Below are 15985 nucleotides of genomic sequence, written 5' to 3'. Positions count from 1 at the left end.
AAACTACAACCCATGCTAGCCAATACAGACTGAGTGAATATTAATTTAAAATCCTAATTTAACTCTATTTTTGTCAGCCCACCTTCCCTTCTCCTTGATCAACCATGTATCTGTCCCTTCTGTTACAAGAAATAAGAACAGTCATTTTGAAAGAAAATCTTCATTTTTAAGCTTAAAAAAAACCCCTTAATTAGTAAATGAACAGAAAGTGAAAATTTGAGTAAGTTTATTCCCATTATATAGCCCAGTAAGGACTTCTATAGAAAGATATACTGCAGATATCGTAAGTGAACAACATATTATTCATTACAGTAATAGGCAAATAGTTGATTTTGACAAAAGACAAAGTGAAGATCTAAGTATAAAGGGTACATAGCTTTCAAAAAGGAAAAGGAAATGGAGGGAAATCACCACCAATGTATATACTTCAACAATAAAATATAGCTCAGTTAAAATAAGCTAGCAGCAGCATTCACACCAATACATTAAACCCGTAACAAAATAACTGATGTCAAAGTGTGGTTTACGGGAACATTTTCTCTAACAAAAACCCCCTGATTTTAAGAAATTACTGACTCTGTGTTCACATCATGTGCTGAGTTCACTGCCAACTCAGTAACTGTTTTAATACGAATTTTAAAGGTCATACATAACTATCTTATATGAATGATCTAAATCTTAAAAGTAGTTTGGGGTTCTCTTCTTTAACTTGGCTCATTTCAGTGATCTGTTTTAAAGTATGTCCCTGCCAACAGTTGTAGAAGTGCAAAACTAAGAAGCTGGTGAATTTCAGTATACAAGATCTGTATAATGATACTGTTGCATACTGAACTGTTTCCAATATTTGTTCAATTTAATTGAATAGTATCAATTGTTTTTAAAGAATTCCAGCAGCATGTATCAGTATTAAACTAAGAACCTGATTTGTCATGAAAAAACTTTCATGAAACTAGCAGGAAAAAACCTACAGTGACTTTTATTTGATAGGACAATTAACATCAGACTCACCTCTCAAAGCTGAAAAAAGTATGTCTTGTACCACCATACAAAACATTCTACATTAACAGGTGCTTAATGTTGTTTAAGAAAATTTATTTGAATATCTTAAATGGTCTTTAGCTCTTCCATGCTCTGCATTATTTAATTTTCTAGTGAATAAACATCTCAGATGTGACCAGTCTTAGAGAGTTCATGGCACACATTATGAGCAACAAGACTCCTCATAATGTCACACTTCTTGTTATTGAATTAATTGTAACAAAATTTAGTGTGCTCTAGTCCAGTTCTTTCTAAAACTATATTTGGCCAATTTTGCCGAACTCTGGTTCTTTAGTACTGTTTACTTGACAAACAAGTCCCATGGAAGAAATCAATGGCAATGTTAGAATGTTACCTCTAATTAGGTAAAGCAGCCAGAAACTTCAAACTGTTTCCGGAAACATTTTCCAGTTTGTAAATAATAAGAATGTTTTCCATATGTTGCCTGGTTTTGCTTTTATGTTTGTTTTACTTCAGGTGCATTAAGTGTCACAGCATTTATAACACAGCCTATGTATGAAGGATGGCTACTTTATTATGCAGTTGATACTTTAAAAAAATAAAATAAAAAATCCTTGAAGTAGAGAGTCGTTTCAGAAAAATATAAGAACTCTTCTTCAGTTTTGCATCACAGAAATAGTAATTTTAATACACTGAATTAATTGTACTAGCATTTCACAGTACTCAACTAGCCAGGTAAGAAATACAATCATTTTTTCATACTCAGTAACTACTCTTTTATCAGACAGAATATGTAGTAGGAAGGACTTTTATAAATCATCCATATCCTGATCAAATTCTCTTGTAGGACTACTGTATATCAGGAGTAACTGCACTGCAGTCAATGGAGTTTCACCAATGGATAGTGGTGAAAAGTCAAAAGAGAAGCAAGGGTAAAGGCTCTTAGCATTATCCCAATTTTAAGACTAGCAGGGTGCTTTTAATCGCTCTATTTGTGAGTTCTAAAGTAAAAGATCTTAACTCATTTTAAAAGCATGTTTCTAATAATTTATTAGCATTTTGGAGCACATTTGCATTTCACTTAAGTACAGCTCAATGTGGTTGGATTCATAAGAAAAACAGCTTCATACAGAAACGTGAAAACAAAAGAATTCTGTAAAAAAACTTCTGGAATTTGTTCTATACTTGTGCTTCTTCTGTAGATTTTTCTCTTGATTGTTTCTTTTGAATACAGGGTTGTATAAGTAAAAATATTATTCCCACCATGTATAGCAAGCCAGATATGTAAAAAGAAAAATCATATTTATGTGTGATGTCATAGATCCAACCTGCAAAATAAGGACAAACATGTTTGTTACAAAGCTTGACAACAAGACACATTGCATGGGAAAATATGAAAAACACTGCACATTTCTCTCATGACATTTCAGTCAAATCCATAGATGTTTTGTGGAAAAAAGCTGGTGATTGTCTCCTTCTCTAGATGCTACAAATGGAAATGTGTTAACAAAATGTCTTGTTCATTCACCAAAACCCAAAACCAGTGCAAAACCTATCCCCTCATTTAAGTATCATGGAAGTCTTAAAATGGGACTCTAGCTATGTGCCATCCTAAGAAGCCTAGCAACCTTCGCTCTAAAACTACATTTTTCAAACAAGTTATCACAGGTCTGACTTTAAAATAGCCATTTTGGAATCCCAAACCAATCAGTTCTTCCACCCTATTATTGTCTTTGTAAAATGCCCGATACTGCAGGCTAGTTCAAATGCTGTGCCTTGGGCAAGCAAACACATTCCCAATAGCTTTCTCAAAGACTCACATACTGATAAAAGACTTTTCAAGAGATATAATCTCAGTCTTGAAATGACTCTCATTCCAACCTTAATTCCTTTGCAAAAATACATTAAAGTTACTTCAGAAAGGTTTGAGAACCCAAAATAGCAAAATTCCCTCATGTCACGCTGGTTGCATGCGATGTAACCTCAAGATCAGAAGCTTTTTTTAACATCAACTAATTGCATCCTATTGGCTTCGTTACTAATGATCAAATACAAAGACATGTGCAGCACAGGCTGAGAGGTGCTGAAAGAATGTATGGTAGAGTAAAACACTGCTGCTTTTCAAAGGGCACTGAATGAGCTTTCTTCTAAATCGTCTTATCTCACTCTGGTGGGGAGAGAAGGTGAGAGTGTTCTCACTTTTCTGGCTTGCTTGTGCTGCTAATAGCTTCAGTTCAGCCTAGTGCCATCCCTGGCTGACCACAGCCATTGTTCACAAGGTTTCCTGCTGCTTTCTTCTGATTTACATGTCTGTAAAAGATAGCTGTAGTCTGGCTATAGTACTGACAAGCAGTACCTAGTACTTCCCCGCCTCCTTCTATGAGAAAATTTATAATGAGTGTTTGTTTAAACCTAAGTAACTTTGGGGATAACATACATATGCTTCTACCTTCTGCTGTGTATGGCAGTAAGGAGATTATGAGCAGTGCAGTCCCTGAAGTAGGTATTTCTGGCTGAAGGAAGGCAAAGCTAAGTTAGTTAAATCGACACATCCATTGGCAGCTTAGAGTGGTAACACCCAAACACACTTTGTAGTTCTTGGAGGGTAATACTATGGTACAAACACCTGCCTATCCTGAAAACTACTCATCGTTTTTTCATCTAGATAGAGGCATGAGTATGTATAGTGCATATATTACACAAAATCCATAAAAATAAGTTAAACCTTTCTCATTTTAAAAAGATATAATATTTAAGGAAACATGCCATTGAAAGGATAGGTTGTAACAGATTTGGGGTTATTTGGCAAGGATTGTAATTTGTAGTGTGTGAATAGTGAACTAGTACCCAGCGAATGCAATCTATAAATTTGTACAATGTAAAGCTGGATGTTACAGTCCATTCTGGAGCAGCTGTAATTTTGTTAACTACATGTGCTCGTAACATAAGAAAGCCTAATAATATAACAAGTCACATGGTTATTATACAAACATCTGTTGCTTAGCAATTTGAACTTTTTACCTGCAAAGGGTGGTCCAAACAATGCAGATATTCCGTTGGCACAAATGATGATGCCATAGGCATTTGCAAGGTGTTTAGTTCCAACTAAATCTTCGGTCACAACAGGCATTAGAGAAAAATAGCCACTAGAAAATCCTATTAGAGCACAAACTACAGCCAGGCTAACGTATGTTTGCATTAGTGGCAAAGTAAGAATGCAGGTGACCAGGGTAAAGTTAGCCATGAGGAAGACATTCCACGTGCTGATGCACGGGAGATCAGAGATGATTCCAAGGATCACTTTACCAAAAATATGAACAATGGCTATAATCGATGTCAAAGGAAATATATTGTTCTGACTAGATAAGTTGTACTGTTTGACTATTTCTGGAAGATGAATAAAGGGAATGACAAAGCTGCTATAGGCAAACAAAGCCCAAATTATAAAGGCCACAAATACTCTATTCGTAAACAGTGACGCAGCTCCAAAGTAGCTGGAGTACCACATTGCAAAGCCCTTCCTGACTGTAACCGTCAGCTGGCTCACTGTCTTAAGAATGCGCAGTCCATACATATTCCTTCCGCTTCTAGATTTACCTCCAATTTCTATGTGCTGAACACTGTCAAGCACTTCTTCATTTGCTGTCTCTTCTTTTTTTTCCGGTTCTTCACTGAGGACTCCATTAGATTTTATAGTCTCTGCAGAATGGGACAGAGCTTTTGCCTGATTATCTTCACTATTACTTCTCACAATGTATTTTTCACTAACAACATCTTTGGGAGCGAGTGGTCTCATGAGCGCTCCACAGACACAAAGGTTCAGGGAGATGGCGCCCTGGATGAACATGGCGTTTCTCCACCCAAATTCGATGCAGAGGTACTTCAGTAAGGCAGTCATTAGGAAAGCTCCAAACCCTGTTCCCGTGGTACTGAGTCCTTGTGCAAGCGCTCTTCTCTTCTGAAAATACTGCCCTACCATCACCACTGCAGGCAGATAAACCATGCCACTTCCAACACCTGTGAAAATAAAACCCAAAATCAGTCTGAACTTTTTGCCGACAAGACAAAAAGCAGTGAAAAACAAATCAGTTTTATTCCTAACTTTTATGCGAGCATAGTAGTAAAACCGAGAATAAATATTCAATTCTCATATTAGCTTTCATTTCTGTCTTGTAGCATTTTCCAAAATTTGCAATAGTCATTCCAGTGAGAATAATATACCACTATTTAACTCCTAGAAAAAGTGAAACACATGGAAGATAAAACCTTTACCTCAGTTCAGCGTGACATTGCTGTAAAGTCCCAAACATCCCACAGTAAATCAGTGCCAGTTAATATGGGAACAAACCTAAACAAACCCTACTTTGAAATATCTGCATTTGTAATACTTCCATCTGATTGTATCAGCAACCAGAAATTGCTTAGTGGGCATTATCTTGTTGCTTTTGCCCAAGTTTACCAGCAACGAAGATTCAGAATGAGTTTCTGTTTTCTTTGTAACTGTGGAGCCACAGTGACTGTGAGATACATTTCAGGACTCAGCACGGGGTGTTCGCCCCATGGTGGGACCTTGGGTGGTTTTCAGGTTTCTCTTTGAATACTCCAGAGAGGGCCACAAAGTAGCTGCACAGGCATATTCTTAAAAGGCAGATCTGTAATTTTGTAGAAAATCCCTCAGCTGTATTTATAACGCCGGGTATTAAAGGTACCTATTTCAAGCAGAAGGTGTTGAGAGTTGTGCAAACACATCATTAAAGGTAACAGCTGCCCAGTTTTTCTCACAGCAAATTCCTGAGGGAGGGGATTTGGACTGGAAGAGGTATATGCAGAAGATGCTTCCAAATTCACTGTGATCATAATTTAGAAGAGTGTTTTGGGCTTAAAAGTTTTTTCTAAATAGCTGGTAACATAGCTGCATGCAGCTACAGCATGATGTAGCTCCTCCATCATTGAAAGAATGGTTATTCCAGCAAAGCCTGAAAAAAAGCACCTCAACACCACAGCAGTGTACTGTGGTCAGAGCTGACCTGTTTTGCCTGTTAGAAGTATTTATTTCTTTGCTATGCAAATAACATGATCAGGTTTCTATTTGGCACAAGGTCTCCCTCCCCAGTCCCAGCCACAAACCCTAAGGAAATCTCTCTGCCCCCCAGAAGACTGCCAGCCTTGTCAGACCAGCCTGCCATTGATTGCTGTGAAAAAAACAGCCCAGGCTCGTGCCTGTGTTAGTGCTTACCACGCTTCCCTGTGCATCCTAATAAATAAGACATTTTTAAAGTTGTTTTAATTTATCTTTTCATTCTGTGGGCTACATAGCAAAACATACTCTCAATACATGCAAAGGCATGCCACCTTCACAGGTAAATACAGGGCCACAAGCCTCTCCGCTCCTTTTCCTCACGCGATGGCAGCGGCAGGGCTGACTCTGCTCTCCCCAGCCCTGTGCAAGGCCTCAGGGGGCATTTTGCCCCCCAGCCCACAGGGACTCCCTGCTGCCAGCGGCTCCAGCCAGGGGCTCCCCGGGACGGGTGAGGGGGGAGGCGGCTTCTCTGCCCCCCGCCACTGCTGCTGTGGGGAGAGGAGCTGGTGGAGCTGGGATGAAGCTGTGGGCCAGGAGGAGAGGGGATGAGGCTGGGGGAGGGGAAGCGCGCTGAGGTGAGGGGCACTTTGGGAATGGGAGCTGAGGCGGCAGGTGGCTGCGGCTGGAGGGGCCAGGCTGGGATCACAGGGACGTTCTGTGTGAGGGCATCTGGCATGGCAGGTCACCGACCAGGAGAACAGGAGCCATGAGTAAGCCCGTGAGCACTGCATGGAGGCCCAGAAGCGCTCGCAGCAGGAGGCGGCCACGGTAAGTGAACAGCAGTCTTACATCTAGCGGCCACGGGAACATGAAAGAAACTTCCCTGAGGTGGAGGTGAGGGAGGTGACTGTGAGCAAGCGGCTGGCAGTGAGCAGATGGATGGGGACTGAGGGGAGTGAGGAGATCATAAGTGAGGGGACGGTGAGTGAGGCGGTGGTGAGTGAGGGGATGGTGAATGGAGGTCTCGTGGAGCTGGAAGAAACATCTCGGGCATCTCTACACTGTTTTTATGACCAGAATTGCTACTGCAACAGCATCTCACTTCTCCACCTTATGTAAAAATTTGCCTCAGATTTTTTCTGAAAATAGGGTTTTCACCCCTCTTTAAATTCGCTGTACAATCTCTGCCTTTTTGTCTGATATTTTGCGTATGGTCTTTCTGAAAAGCAGCAAAGGCTGAGCAAAAGAGTGTGTAGATTCCCGTCTGTTTGATTATATTCCATATATATGGAAACAGAAATTCTGACAAGGGCAGAACTCTGCCTGTAATTATTGCTCTTTGTTCAGGAATTTACAACATTACTGAAATCTATGGCATGGTGGTATAAAGACTCATCACAGTGATCCTTGCTAGTTTCAATTATTTTTTCCATCCAGAGAGCTAGATAAAAAATTGTGTACAGAAATTCTGTAGATTTCTATGAAATTCTGTGAAAGGGCAGTTTGAGGGAATGGAGGGTACTGAAGCTATTATTAGTATTGCAAACAATTTTTTTTCATAACGCTTCTGTCACATATAGATACCATGCCTAATTTGCAAACATAACTGGCCATATTAACCGTGGAGTGAGTAATATTTCAAAGCCCCCTGAACTGCTCAGTGTCGCTCAGCTAATAATTCCAGAAATGAACAGTGAATAAATGGAGTAGCGCTTCAAACAGGTAATACTGGGTTCTTCTACATAACTTTCTCTAACTAAATTTTTTCACAAGCCATGTTTTGCTAGAAACTGAGCATTCAGGCACCAAGAATTTGTTGGTTTTCAAGAAAGATTCCTAAACATGCATGCCTTTTAATATTTTGATTGTGCTCTTACACATGTCAAAAGGTTTTCTAGAGACTTAATTCCAATAAAAATGACAAAATATTACTTCAGTGATTTTGATTGTAAAAAAATATAGCAAGATTTTGATTGTAAAAAGATGTAGCAAGATTAGTTGCTATTTATTAGTGGTTGTTGATGTAATCTGGATAACTTTTATTAGAAACTACGTATGAAATACGGCCACATGCATTGTCCTAACTGAGGCTGGGATAGAGTTAATTTTCTTCATAGTAGCTCATATGGTGCTGTTTTGGATTTGTGACCCAAACACTGGTGATAACACAGGGATGTTTTAGCTGTTGCTGGACAGCATCAAGGACTTTTCTGTTTCTCATGCAGCCCCATCAGTGAGTGGGCTGGGGGTGCACAAGAAGCTGGGAGGGGACACAGTGAGACAGCTGACCCCAACTGACCAAAGGGATATCCCAGACCATATGATGTCATGCTCAGCAATAAAAGTGGGGGAAAGAAGGAGGAAGGGAGAACATTTGAAGTTGCAGCATTTGTCTTCCCATGTAATGATTATACATGATGAAGCCCTGCTTTACTGGAAATGGCTGAACATCTGCCTGCTCATGGGAAGTAGTGAATGAATTCCTTATTTTGCTTTTCTTGTGCATGCAGCTTTTGCTTTACCTATTAAACTGGTTTTATCTCACTTTTACCCTTCTGATTCTCTCCTCCACCCCACTGCAGGAGAGTGAGCGAGCAGCTGTGTGAGGCTTAGCTGCCTACCAGTAGTAACCCACAGCACCCTTTAAAATGGGTTTTGAAGCAGTGCATAGTTATTATAATCTGGTATTTTATTAATGTGGAGCAGCTCCTGTAGAAAACATTTGCTGTTTCTTCCTGTGACAAAGAGAGGAGTTAGCTAGATATATAATTCAACAGTGCTTTAACATCTTTGAATTCTACTTGTTAGTCTGGGCTACATTAATTCTTCTAATTAAAAATGTCCTCTAATATATTCACTGAAACTGATAAAAATACCATCTTCACATGGCAGATTTAAATGACAACAAAAGTCTTTGGGCCCAATCCACTGAGTAAATAAATAAGTTTTCTGAAAAGGTAGCAGGCTGTAAAGAGTGTGAAAGAAAAGCTGGAACAACTTTACAGTTTAACTTCCCTCTTTAGTCACCCAGACAACCTTCAAAGGAATCAAAACTAATGAAAGAACTTTCAAATGTTATTACAGCTCTTACCAGCTGTTACTCCAAACGTAAGGAAGAGGTAGTGCACATTTGAGGCATAGGCACTCAGTATCCAACCTAGGGCATTCAATATCCCTCCAATTATAGCTGTCTTGCGGCACCCACACATGCTGATGAATAAACCAATGAAAGGGCCTGTTAAAACACATGAAAAAATGTTAAATTATTTATTTAATTATCTACACTCTAATAATTTTTCACATGAAGATTCTTAATGTTTTAAACAAAATGTTAAACATCAGGCCACTCATGCAATTCAGTTTATTTTCCTTATTACTGTTTAAAATCGTGGAAAAATTCAACCAACTGACCAAATACTTAGCAAATACCCACAGGACCTAAAATCAAAGTTGCCCCATGAAGAACGGACAGTTTAAACAGAAGAAGAAACTCAAACCATTGTTCCCAATACTAATGCTGTGTGAGTGCAGGCCTTTTTCACAAGTAATTAGAAAGTAAACATTTTATTTTGTTTTCAGTGGAGTATTTTAGGCAGACCTAAACACAACTTTTTCAGTCTTAATTTAGAGAGACCGAGGGGTGTGTGTGTGTGTGTGTGTATATATACACAAATGTACCCCTCCAGATATTATTTGGAGTTGATCCAACAACAACTTAAAAAACAAATTTTAGTTCAGCTGCCAAACTGATACATAAAATGTCCAAATTCATCATTTTCTCCTCCCAGATAGAGTACAGGGAGGACCACAAGCTTCACAGATCATCTGTTTTCTTAATTCTATTGAGACCTTGAAGTCACAGGCATCCTTTCCTGCTCAAGCTGTCTCCTGGAGTAATTGTCTTCTCTATCATCTTCCCTGTTGTTCCCTTTCTCCCTCTAACTTGTAAAATTTGTCCTGGTGACTTTAAAAAGGCAAGTCAGGAGAACCTGCGCAGCTCTGCTAATAAAATGGAAAACTGTAAGAAAACACTTCAGGGATCAGTAGCAAACATATTCTGAAAACCTATGTAGTTTTGAAATAAATTATGCTGGAACATACCTACAATAAGTGTAATGCCCATGCTGAGGGAGCTAACCCACGCTGTTAAGCCACGACTTTGATTAAACTCTTCAAGCCACTCCACGTTGAGTATTCCAAGGGCCATCTGGGACCCCATGATAAGTATGTGTACAAGGAAAGAGGAGAGTACGATCATCCAAGCCCATCCTCCATCGATGTTTGGATTAGGCTTAATTGGCTTACTTCCAACTTTTGAGTCATCTCCGAAATCATATCCAATATCCTCTCGACTAGCATACATTTTCTCCACGGTATTCTGAAACAAATGCAGTAAATACCTTCGAAATACATACAAAATTATCAGATTTTGTAGTTTAGTTATAGTGAGTAACATAAATCACTACCATATTTCACCACTGTGTTTTAGTGCAGTTGTAAAGTGAATACTGGGTGTTCATTGCTCAAAAGTAAAATCCTTAGAAAATTCTCTAATTAATATATTTCTTTGTGTACCTTATTATCATGGCTGTCTATGCAGGAGTATTTACAGGTTGACAGTAGGCTGCATTATTTCCATTACTATATACTTTACTTACATGTAAGTGGCTGAGAGCACTCACTCTTCATGGGTTGACTGTGATGACAAAAAAAGACTGGTGTCTTTCTGTATATTCCTTCTCTGTATTGCCTTCTGCTCTCCCAGTAAGATTATGTTCCTTTGTGTTCAAGTTGATAAAGCCTGGAATAAAAAAAGGAAATCCTGAAGAGGTAGGTAGATGAAGTTACTGTATCTTTTCAGAGGAAACCAGTTTTGAGATTTATTTCTTCTTTAGTAGTGGAAGAACAAGAGTGAAGACAGAGAAAGATAAAGATTTAAGGTTCCTGATTTTCAAAATGCTTTGCTTACATAAATTACAAGTGGGTTGTTACTACCTCTCCAGCAAGCTTTTTATTAGAGTCAACCTGACAGTTTGCTATTATGCTTTCAGTTTCCATAGTATTAATCCATATAATCCTACTAAAACCAAAGAATTCTTCTAAATTAATGTCAATGCCTATCAGAATCAACCTGAGTGGCAGTTATGTGCCTAGGTGTATGTAGGATCAGACCGTAATAGTTTAATTTGATTACTTTGATTTCTTCTATTGTCACTCTAAGTGAAGATTGCAACACAATGTGAAAAGAATTTCAAAACCATTTTTAATCGATTAACAGGCAAGGTGCAGAACCCAGTTTTCCCTCCATCTGATTTCTGCTGCAACATATTGAAATGTTACCCAACTGTGAAGCACCACATAGGTTTCCATGGAGACTAAAAATGTAATGGTACAAATTACCAGAGATGGTAATTTTTTGTCTTTTCTTCTCTGGAGAAATAAAAAGAGCCATTAGCTTCACCACAGTAAAAAGAGAACAAAGTTATCAAGAATTATTTAAAAAGCTCCTTACATATTCTGTGAGCCCTCAGAAGGTGTGCCTCAGAGCTAGCTCCTCACTACTAAAAACTGGCAGTGGATGGAGTAACTCAGATTCTGTACTAACTGAAAGTTTGGGCTGTTGTCTTTATATACATATTTTGCTTCTCAAGTTACTACTTTTCCAAACTATTCAACTTTTTACTTATTGCTAGAGAAACATACAGCCTTGAAGTATTTCATACTCATATGTAGACGGAGTCAAGAGCTGAATGGTCAAAGCTACCATTTCTTTCACAGACAACAGTGAAAAGCTGCCAATACACATAACCTCTTCCAGACCAGCTGCTGGGTACGTTACCTTTGTAGTTAAGTGCCACAGACCCCTTACTTGCAGTGTAGGTAATCGTGTGTACCTAAGGACAGCCTGAACATGTAGGTTCCTCCAAGAGCACAGTGATTTGCCTCACACAGTGCACTGGAGCAAAAATACGTTGTACTCCTGGTATCAAACATTTCATAGATGGATACTCTTTATGGACTAAGTTGTCACTAGCTCTGACTTGGCCATGGAAGGTATTGACGACACAGTGAGGAAGAATAAGAACTGTGCACATGTAACACTTGCCACCCAAGCAGATCAGCTGGGACCAATTGCTGAGTCCACAACCTGGGTGCCAGTAGAAACATATAATGAAATGACTTACTGGATTTGCAAATCAAAAGGCAGCGAGAAGGGGGATTATGCTTAGAGGTCTTTCTAGAGGTCCTGCAGGGTGTTTGAGGCAGGAAGGGTAGCAGGGGAGTAAGTCAGAGCCATGTGGTGGTGCAGACTTTTTTTTGAACATAAGAGGACAGCCTGGGACAGCCTTAGTTAAAATTATACTTCACCCTTCCTCTACAGAAGGTAGGTCTTAAAGATGACACCTCAACTCTCTCCTATTAATGTACTTGGAGATAGATCCCCCACTGATGTAGTTTATCAGACTACTGGAGGATTCAGCCCACTCACAAGAGAGAGAAATACTAACGGCAAAAAGGTAATAAAGATAGTGAATAATCATGCTAATGGGAAATAATGAGAAGTAGCAGAATGAAGGAAAATTGGAAGCTGTTAAAGACGCTCTGTATAAGATTAATGAAAATGTATGATGGATATTACAGTACATCTTAGATAATGGCATACAAAATTATGTAACTGAAGATTCAGAGTCAGCATTAAATGTGGAGCCTTACCTCTCTCTTTCATGCTTTTGACTGGTTTTGTGTGCACCTGAATACTGACACTGGATACAAAAATTTTCTTCTTTGCACAGGAAATGGATACGTCTTTTAAATATTTTAAATGATTTAAAGCAAAAATAACTTATATTGAGATGCAAAGATACAACACTCATCTTTGCAATCTTACTGATGGAATGGGCTTAGATTGAGTAGATGCAAGTTCATGTCATGCTTGCATCAACCCCCACAAATCTTCATAAAATGCATATATTTTCCCTTTGAACTGGACTCTTGCTTATTATTACTTTTATTACTTTCCACTGACATCACAACTTCAGAGCGAATACACTCAAAAGCAGGGAAGGTCATCTCCAATGACTGCACAAGCTCCCAGGCTCTGGATAAAGCAAGGGCTGGACATCTGGGTCCTCTCCCCACTATTGCCTCATCACCCCGTGGCCTATCGCACCCAGGAGAAATGCACTTACCTGCCCTCAGCCTTCTTCCCACACCACAGCCCTGCCAAGAACACAGGATCACAGAAGGCGGAGAAGCCCAAGGGGCTCTTCACAATTACAAAATCGTAAAGAAACTGCAATGAAAATGGCGGCAGCTGATGTGTGAGGCCAGCCATACCTCCCCGATGAGCAAGGCAGTGAAGAGCCACTCACAGCATGTTTGGATACAGCCCCTTGCAAGGGGTTGCATTTAAAAGCAGGAGGATTGGGATTCTTGTTTGGTCAGATGGAGAAGGACTAGGGTTTTTTCAGAAAAGCTTTTTATACTGTATGCACACACAATATGCAAGCTCTTAGAAAACTGGCCCAAACGTTAGTGCCCACAAAGATGCTGAGCTTTCTCGAAAATCTGACTCATGAGCTATTTTAGGGACCAATGCAGGTGCTGTAAGAAGACCAAAGTTAGCGGCAAAACACCCAAGTTCCCTGTACCATTGGTGGAGCTATGGCTCTCTAGCTTGTTGTTGAACTGATCATGGAAAAGCATCTGATCTTGGTATTAAAAGTCCATATGATGAATAATTTACATATACTTGCGTAACCTCTTCCAGTACCTGAGTGCCTGAGTGTAAAAAAGTATAGAATAAAATCATACTTTAAAGGCACTTCCAATGGATAACCGAGAAATGCATTAAAAATAGTAAAGAGGTTTGCTCCACGTATTCCCAGTAGACATGCCATGGAATTGTCTTTTGAAGACATACAGCAAAAGCATTGTTTAAAACACAGTTTATTTGGGGTGTCCTAAGTTTTGGCAGTCTAACTTCAGCTTGCTAACGCACTGAGCACTTCAGTTGTCCATGACTTCCCTGCAGATGTGGACACTAGCCACTTCTGCAGGTCAGAGCCACACTGCTTCACTGTGCACGTTCAGCAAGGAAGAGAAAATCAGGGAAATCAAGTGCTTAAAACGCTAAGCCAGGGTCGCAGGCTTGCACGAAGTCGGCGGCAGCTCCCCTTGCCGGCGCGGGGGGTGCCCGCCTGCCCGCAGCGCCGTTTCCCAGGCCCCGCTCAGAGCCCTGCGGGAGAGCCCGCGGGGCGGTTCTGCCCGGGGGACCCGGGGGCGGCCCCGGGGACAGCGGCCCCGGGGTGAAGGGGCCGGGGGAGCGCGCAGCTCGCATCAGGCGCCGTCCCTCGGTTTTGTAAGCGGTGACAGACTGCTACAGCAGCAGCCCGAGAAGGGGAGACTTCCCCCCACCCCCAGATGACCCATCTGGGAGCTGCCCCGCTACGCCTCCCCCAGCATTCAAGCGGAGCCCGTCGATGCAGCACACCGCTCGGACCGGGAGGGCTCCCGCCCCCCGGGCGCGGGGCTGCCACCGGGGCAGCGCCGGCCGCGCAGCCCGCGGCCCAGGGGCGGGGGCCCGGGCTCGGGCGCCGCCGCCTCCCCTGCCCGCGGGGGGCTGCCGGGCGGCGGGGCCGGGCGGCGGGGCGGCGTTTGGGCGGACGGCGCGGCTGCAGGCGCCGCCCGCCCGCCGGAGCACAAAGGATGACCGCTAGTTACCCCGCTGCGGCGGCGGCGCTCCCAGCCCGCCGCGGCACGGAGGGGCCGCCGCCGCCCCCCGCCGCCCCCGGGCAGCCCCGCGCCCCGGCCCCGCGGCCGCGCTGCACCGCGCCGGGCCAGCCCGCCTCCGCCGCGGGCGGCGCGGCAGCTGCGCGGCTCCCCGGCCGCACCCGTGCCGGTGCCGTGCGGCGGCTGCCGGCTCCTCCCGAGGTACTCACCGCGCCGGGCCCCGCCAGCGCCGCCGCCCCAGCCCGCCGCGGCGCCGAGCCCCCGCCGTCAGCCCGAGCCGCGGCGCCGCTCCGCGCCCCGAGAGCCGCTGCGGGCTGCGGCGTCCACCTGCGCCCGGCTCCGCTCAGCCTCGCCCCTGCTCGCCGCCCCGGGGCTTATTTTCTGCAGGAGTCTGGCAGCGGCGTGGGGCCTCTTGCCCCCCAGGCAGCTCGTCTTCTGCACCGCCTTGTCTCCATTCCCTGCAATTTCAAACCTCCACGCTCTTTCATTCCTGCGATACCGGCTAATTCTGGTTTGGCGGAGGAGATTTGCAATCCTCTCACACGCACACTCTTGTGGCTGAATGAAGTTTATTGCCGCACAGGTTATCGCTGGAAATTTACATCTGAGAGAGTTAGAGGATACAATCCAATAAAAGCAGCCAGTATCAAGATTTTAATGACCGTTGGGTTTTTTTTTTTTTTTTTACTTCAGAGAGGCTGGTTGAATTTGTGTACCCTAACCACCCTAAGAATAAAACTTGAAGGCTTCATTGTATACTACCTTATTTGTGCAATAAATAAGCTTAAAAAATATTCCTCCCTTAGGAGAAGTTGCAGAAATACACTCCTACTTTCTCAAAGCAGTATCCGGACCTCACTTGTATCTTTCTTAATGATCTGACATTAATGAGGTACACATTCTGCAATACATTGCCTTGACTATTTGCAGCGAATTTACCCAGGCTAAAGTGATTGTATGCCACTGTACAAAACTTGCACCATCAGAGAATCCTGGGTGTCCTACAGCAGTACACTGAGTAACATAAATAAAGGCTGTTCAAGGAGATGTAAGAAGAGTATGAAAGAAGAGGAAATGAGGAGAGACCAACAGGAATGGTTAATGGTGTTGTACATGCTATGTGCATAACATTGTGGTTCAGAATCTGTTAAAAGAATTGGGGGGGGGGGGGGGGGGGGTGTTAAAAATACATGTTTGGGACTTTTAATATATTTTTACTACATTTGTATTTGA

The 15985-nt window shown here is 42.1% G+C and overlaps 1 protein-coding gene across 3 annotated transcripts; it reads right to left on the bottom strand.

The window, feature by feature from the left end:
* Positions 1-2023: 2023 nt before the first annotated feature.
* On the bottom strand, positions 2024-15054 carry SLC16A14 (solute carrier family 16 member 14). Of its 3 annotated transcripts, XM_074878231.1 has the most exons (6): positions 14962-15054; positions 10678-10820; positions 10121-10397; positions 9111-9254; positions 4021-5016; positions 2024-2327 (listed from the first exon to the last, which is right to left on the bottom strand). In XM_074878231.1, exons 3-6 carry the CDS (start codon positions 10380-10382, stop codon positions 2179-2181), a joined length of 1551 nt encoding a protein of 516 aa, XP_074734332.1. In that variant the 5' UTR covers positions 10383-10397; positions 10678-10820; positions 14962-15054; the 3' UTR covers positions 2024-2178. The 3 variants fall into 3 exon arrangements, with proteins under 3 accessions (XP_074734332.1, XP_074734331.1, XP_074734333.1); XM_074878230.1 differs by lacking the exons at positions 10678-10820; positions 14962-15054 and having other exon boundaries at positions 10121-10487; XM_074878232.1 differs by lacking the exons at positions 10121-10397; positions 10678-10820; positions 14962-15054 and adding an exon at positions 9869-9977.
* Positions 15055-15985: the final 931 nt, after the last annotated feature.

Source organism: Strix uralensis, chromosome 9 (assembly GCF_047716275.1).
Source record: "Strix uralensis isolate ZFMK-TIS-50842 chromosome 9, bStrUra1, whole genome shotgun sequence".
Classification (NCBI taxonomy): domain Eukaryota; kingdom Metazoa; phylum Chordata; class Aves; order Strigiformes; family Strigidae; genus Strix; species Strix uralensis.
The sequence above is the reverse complement of the archived record's forward strand: the minus strand, read 5'-3'. Positions and strand labels throughout refer to the sequence as shown.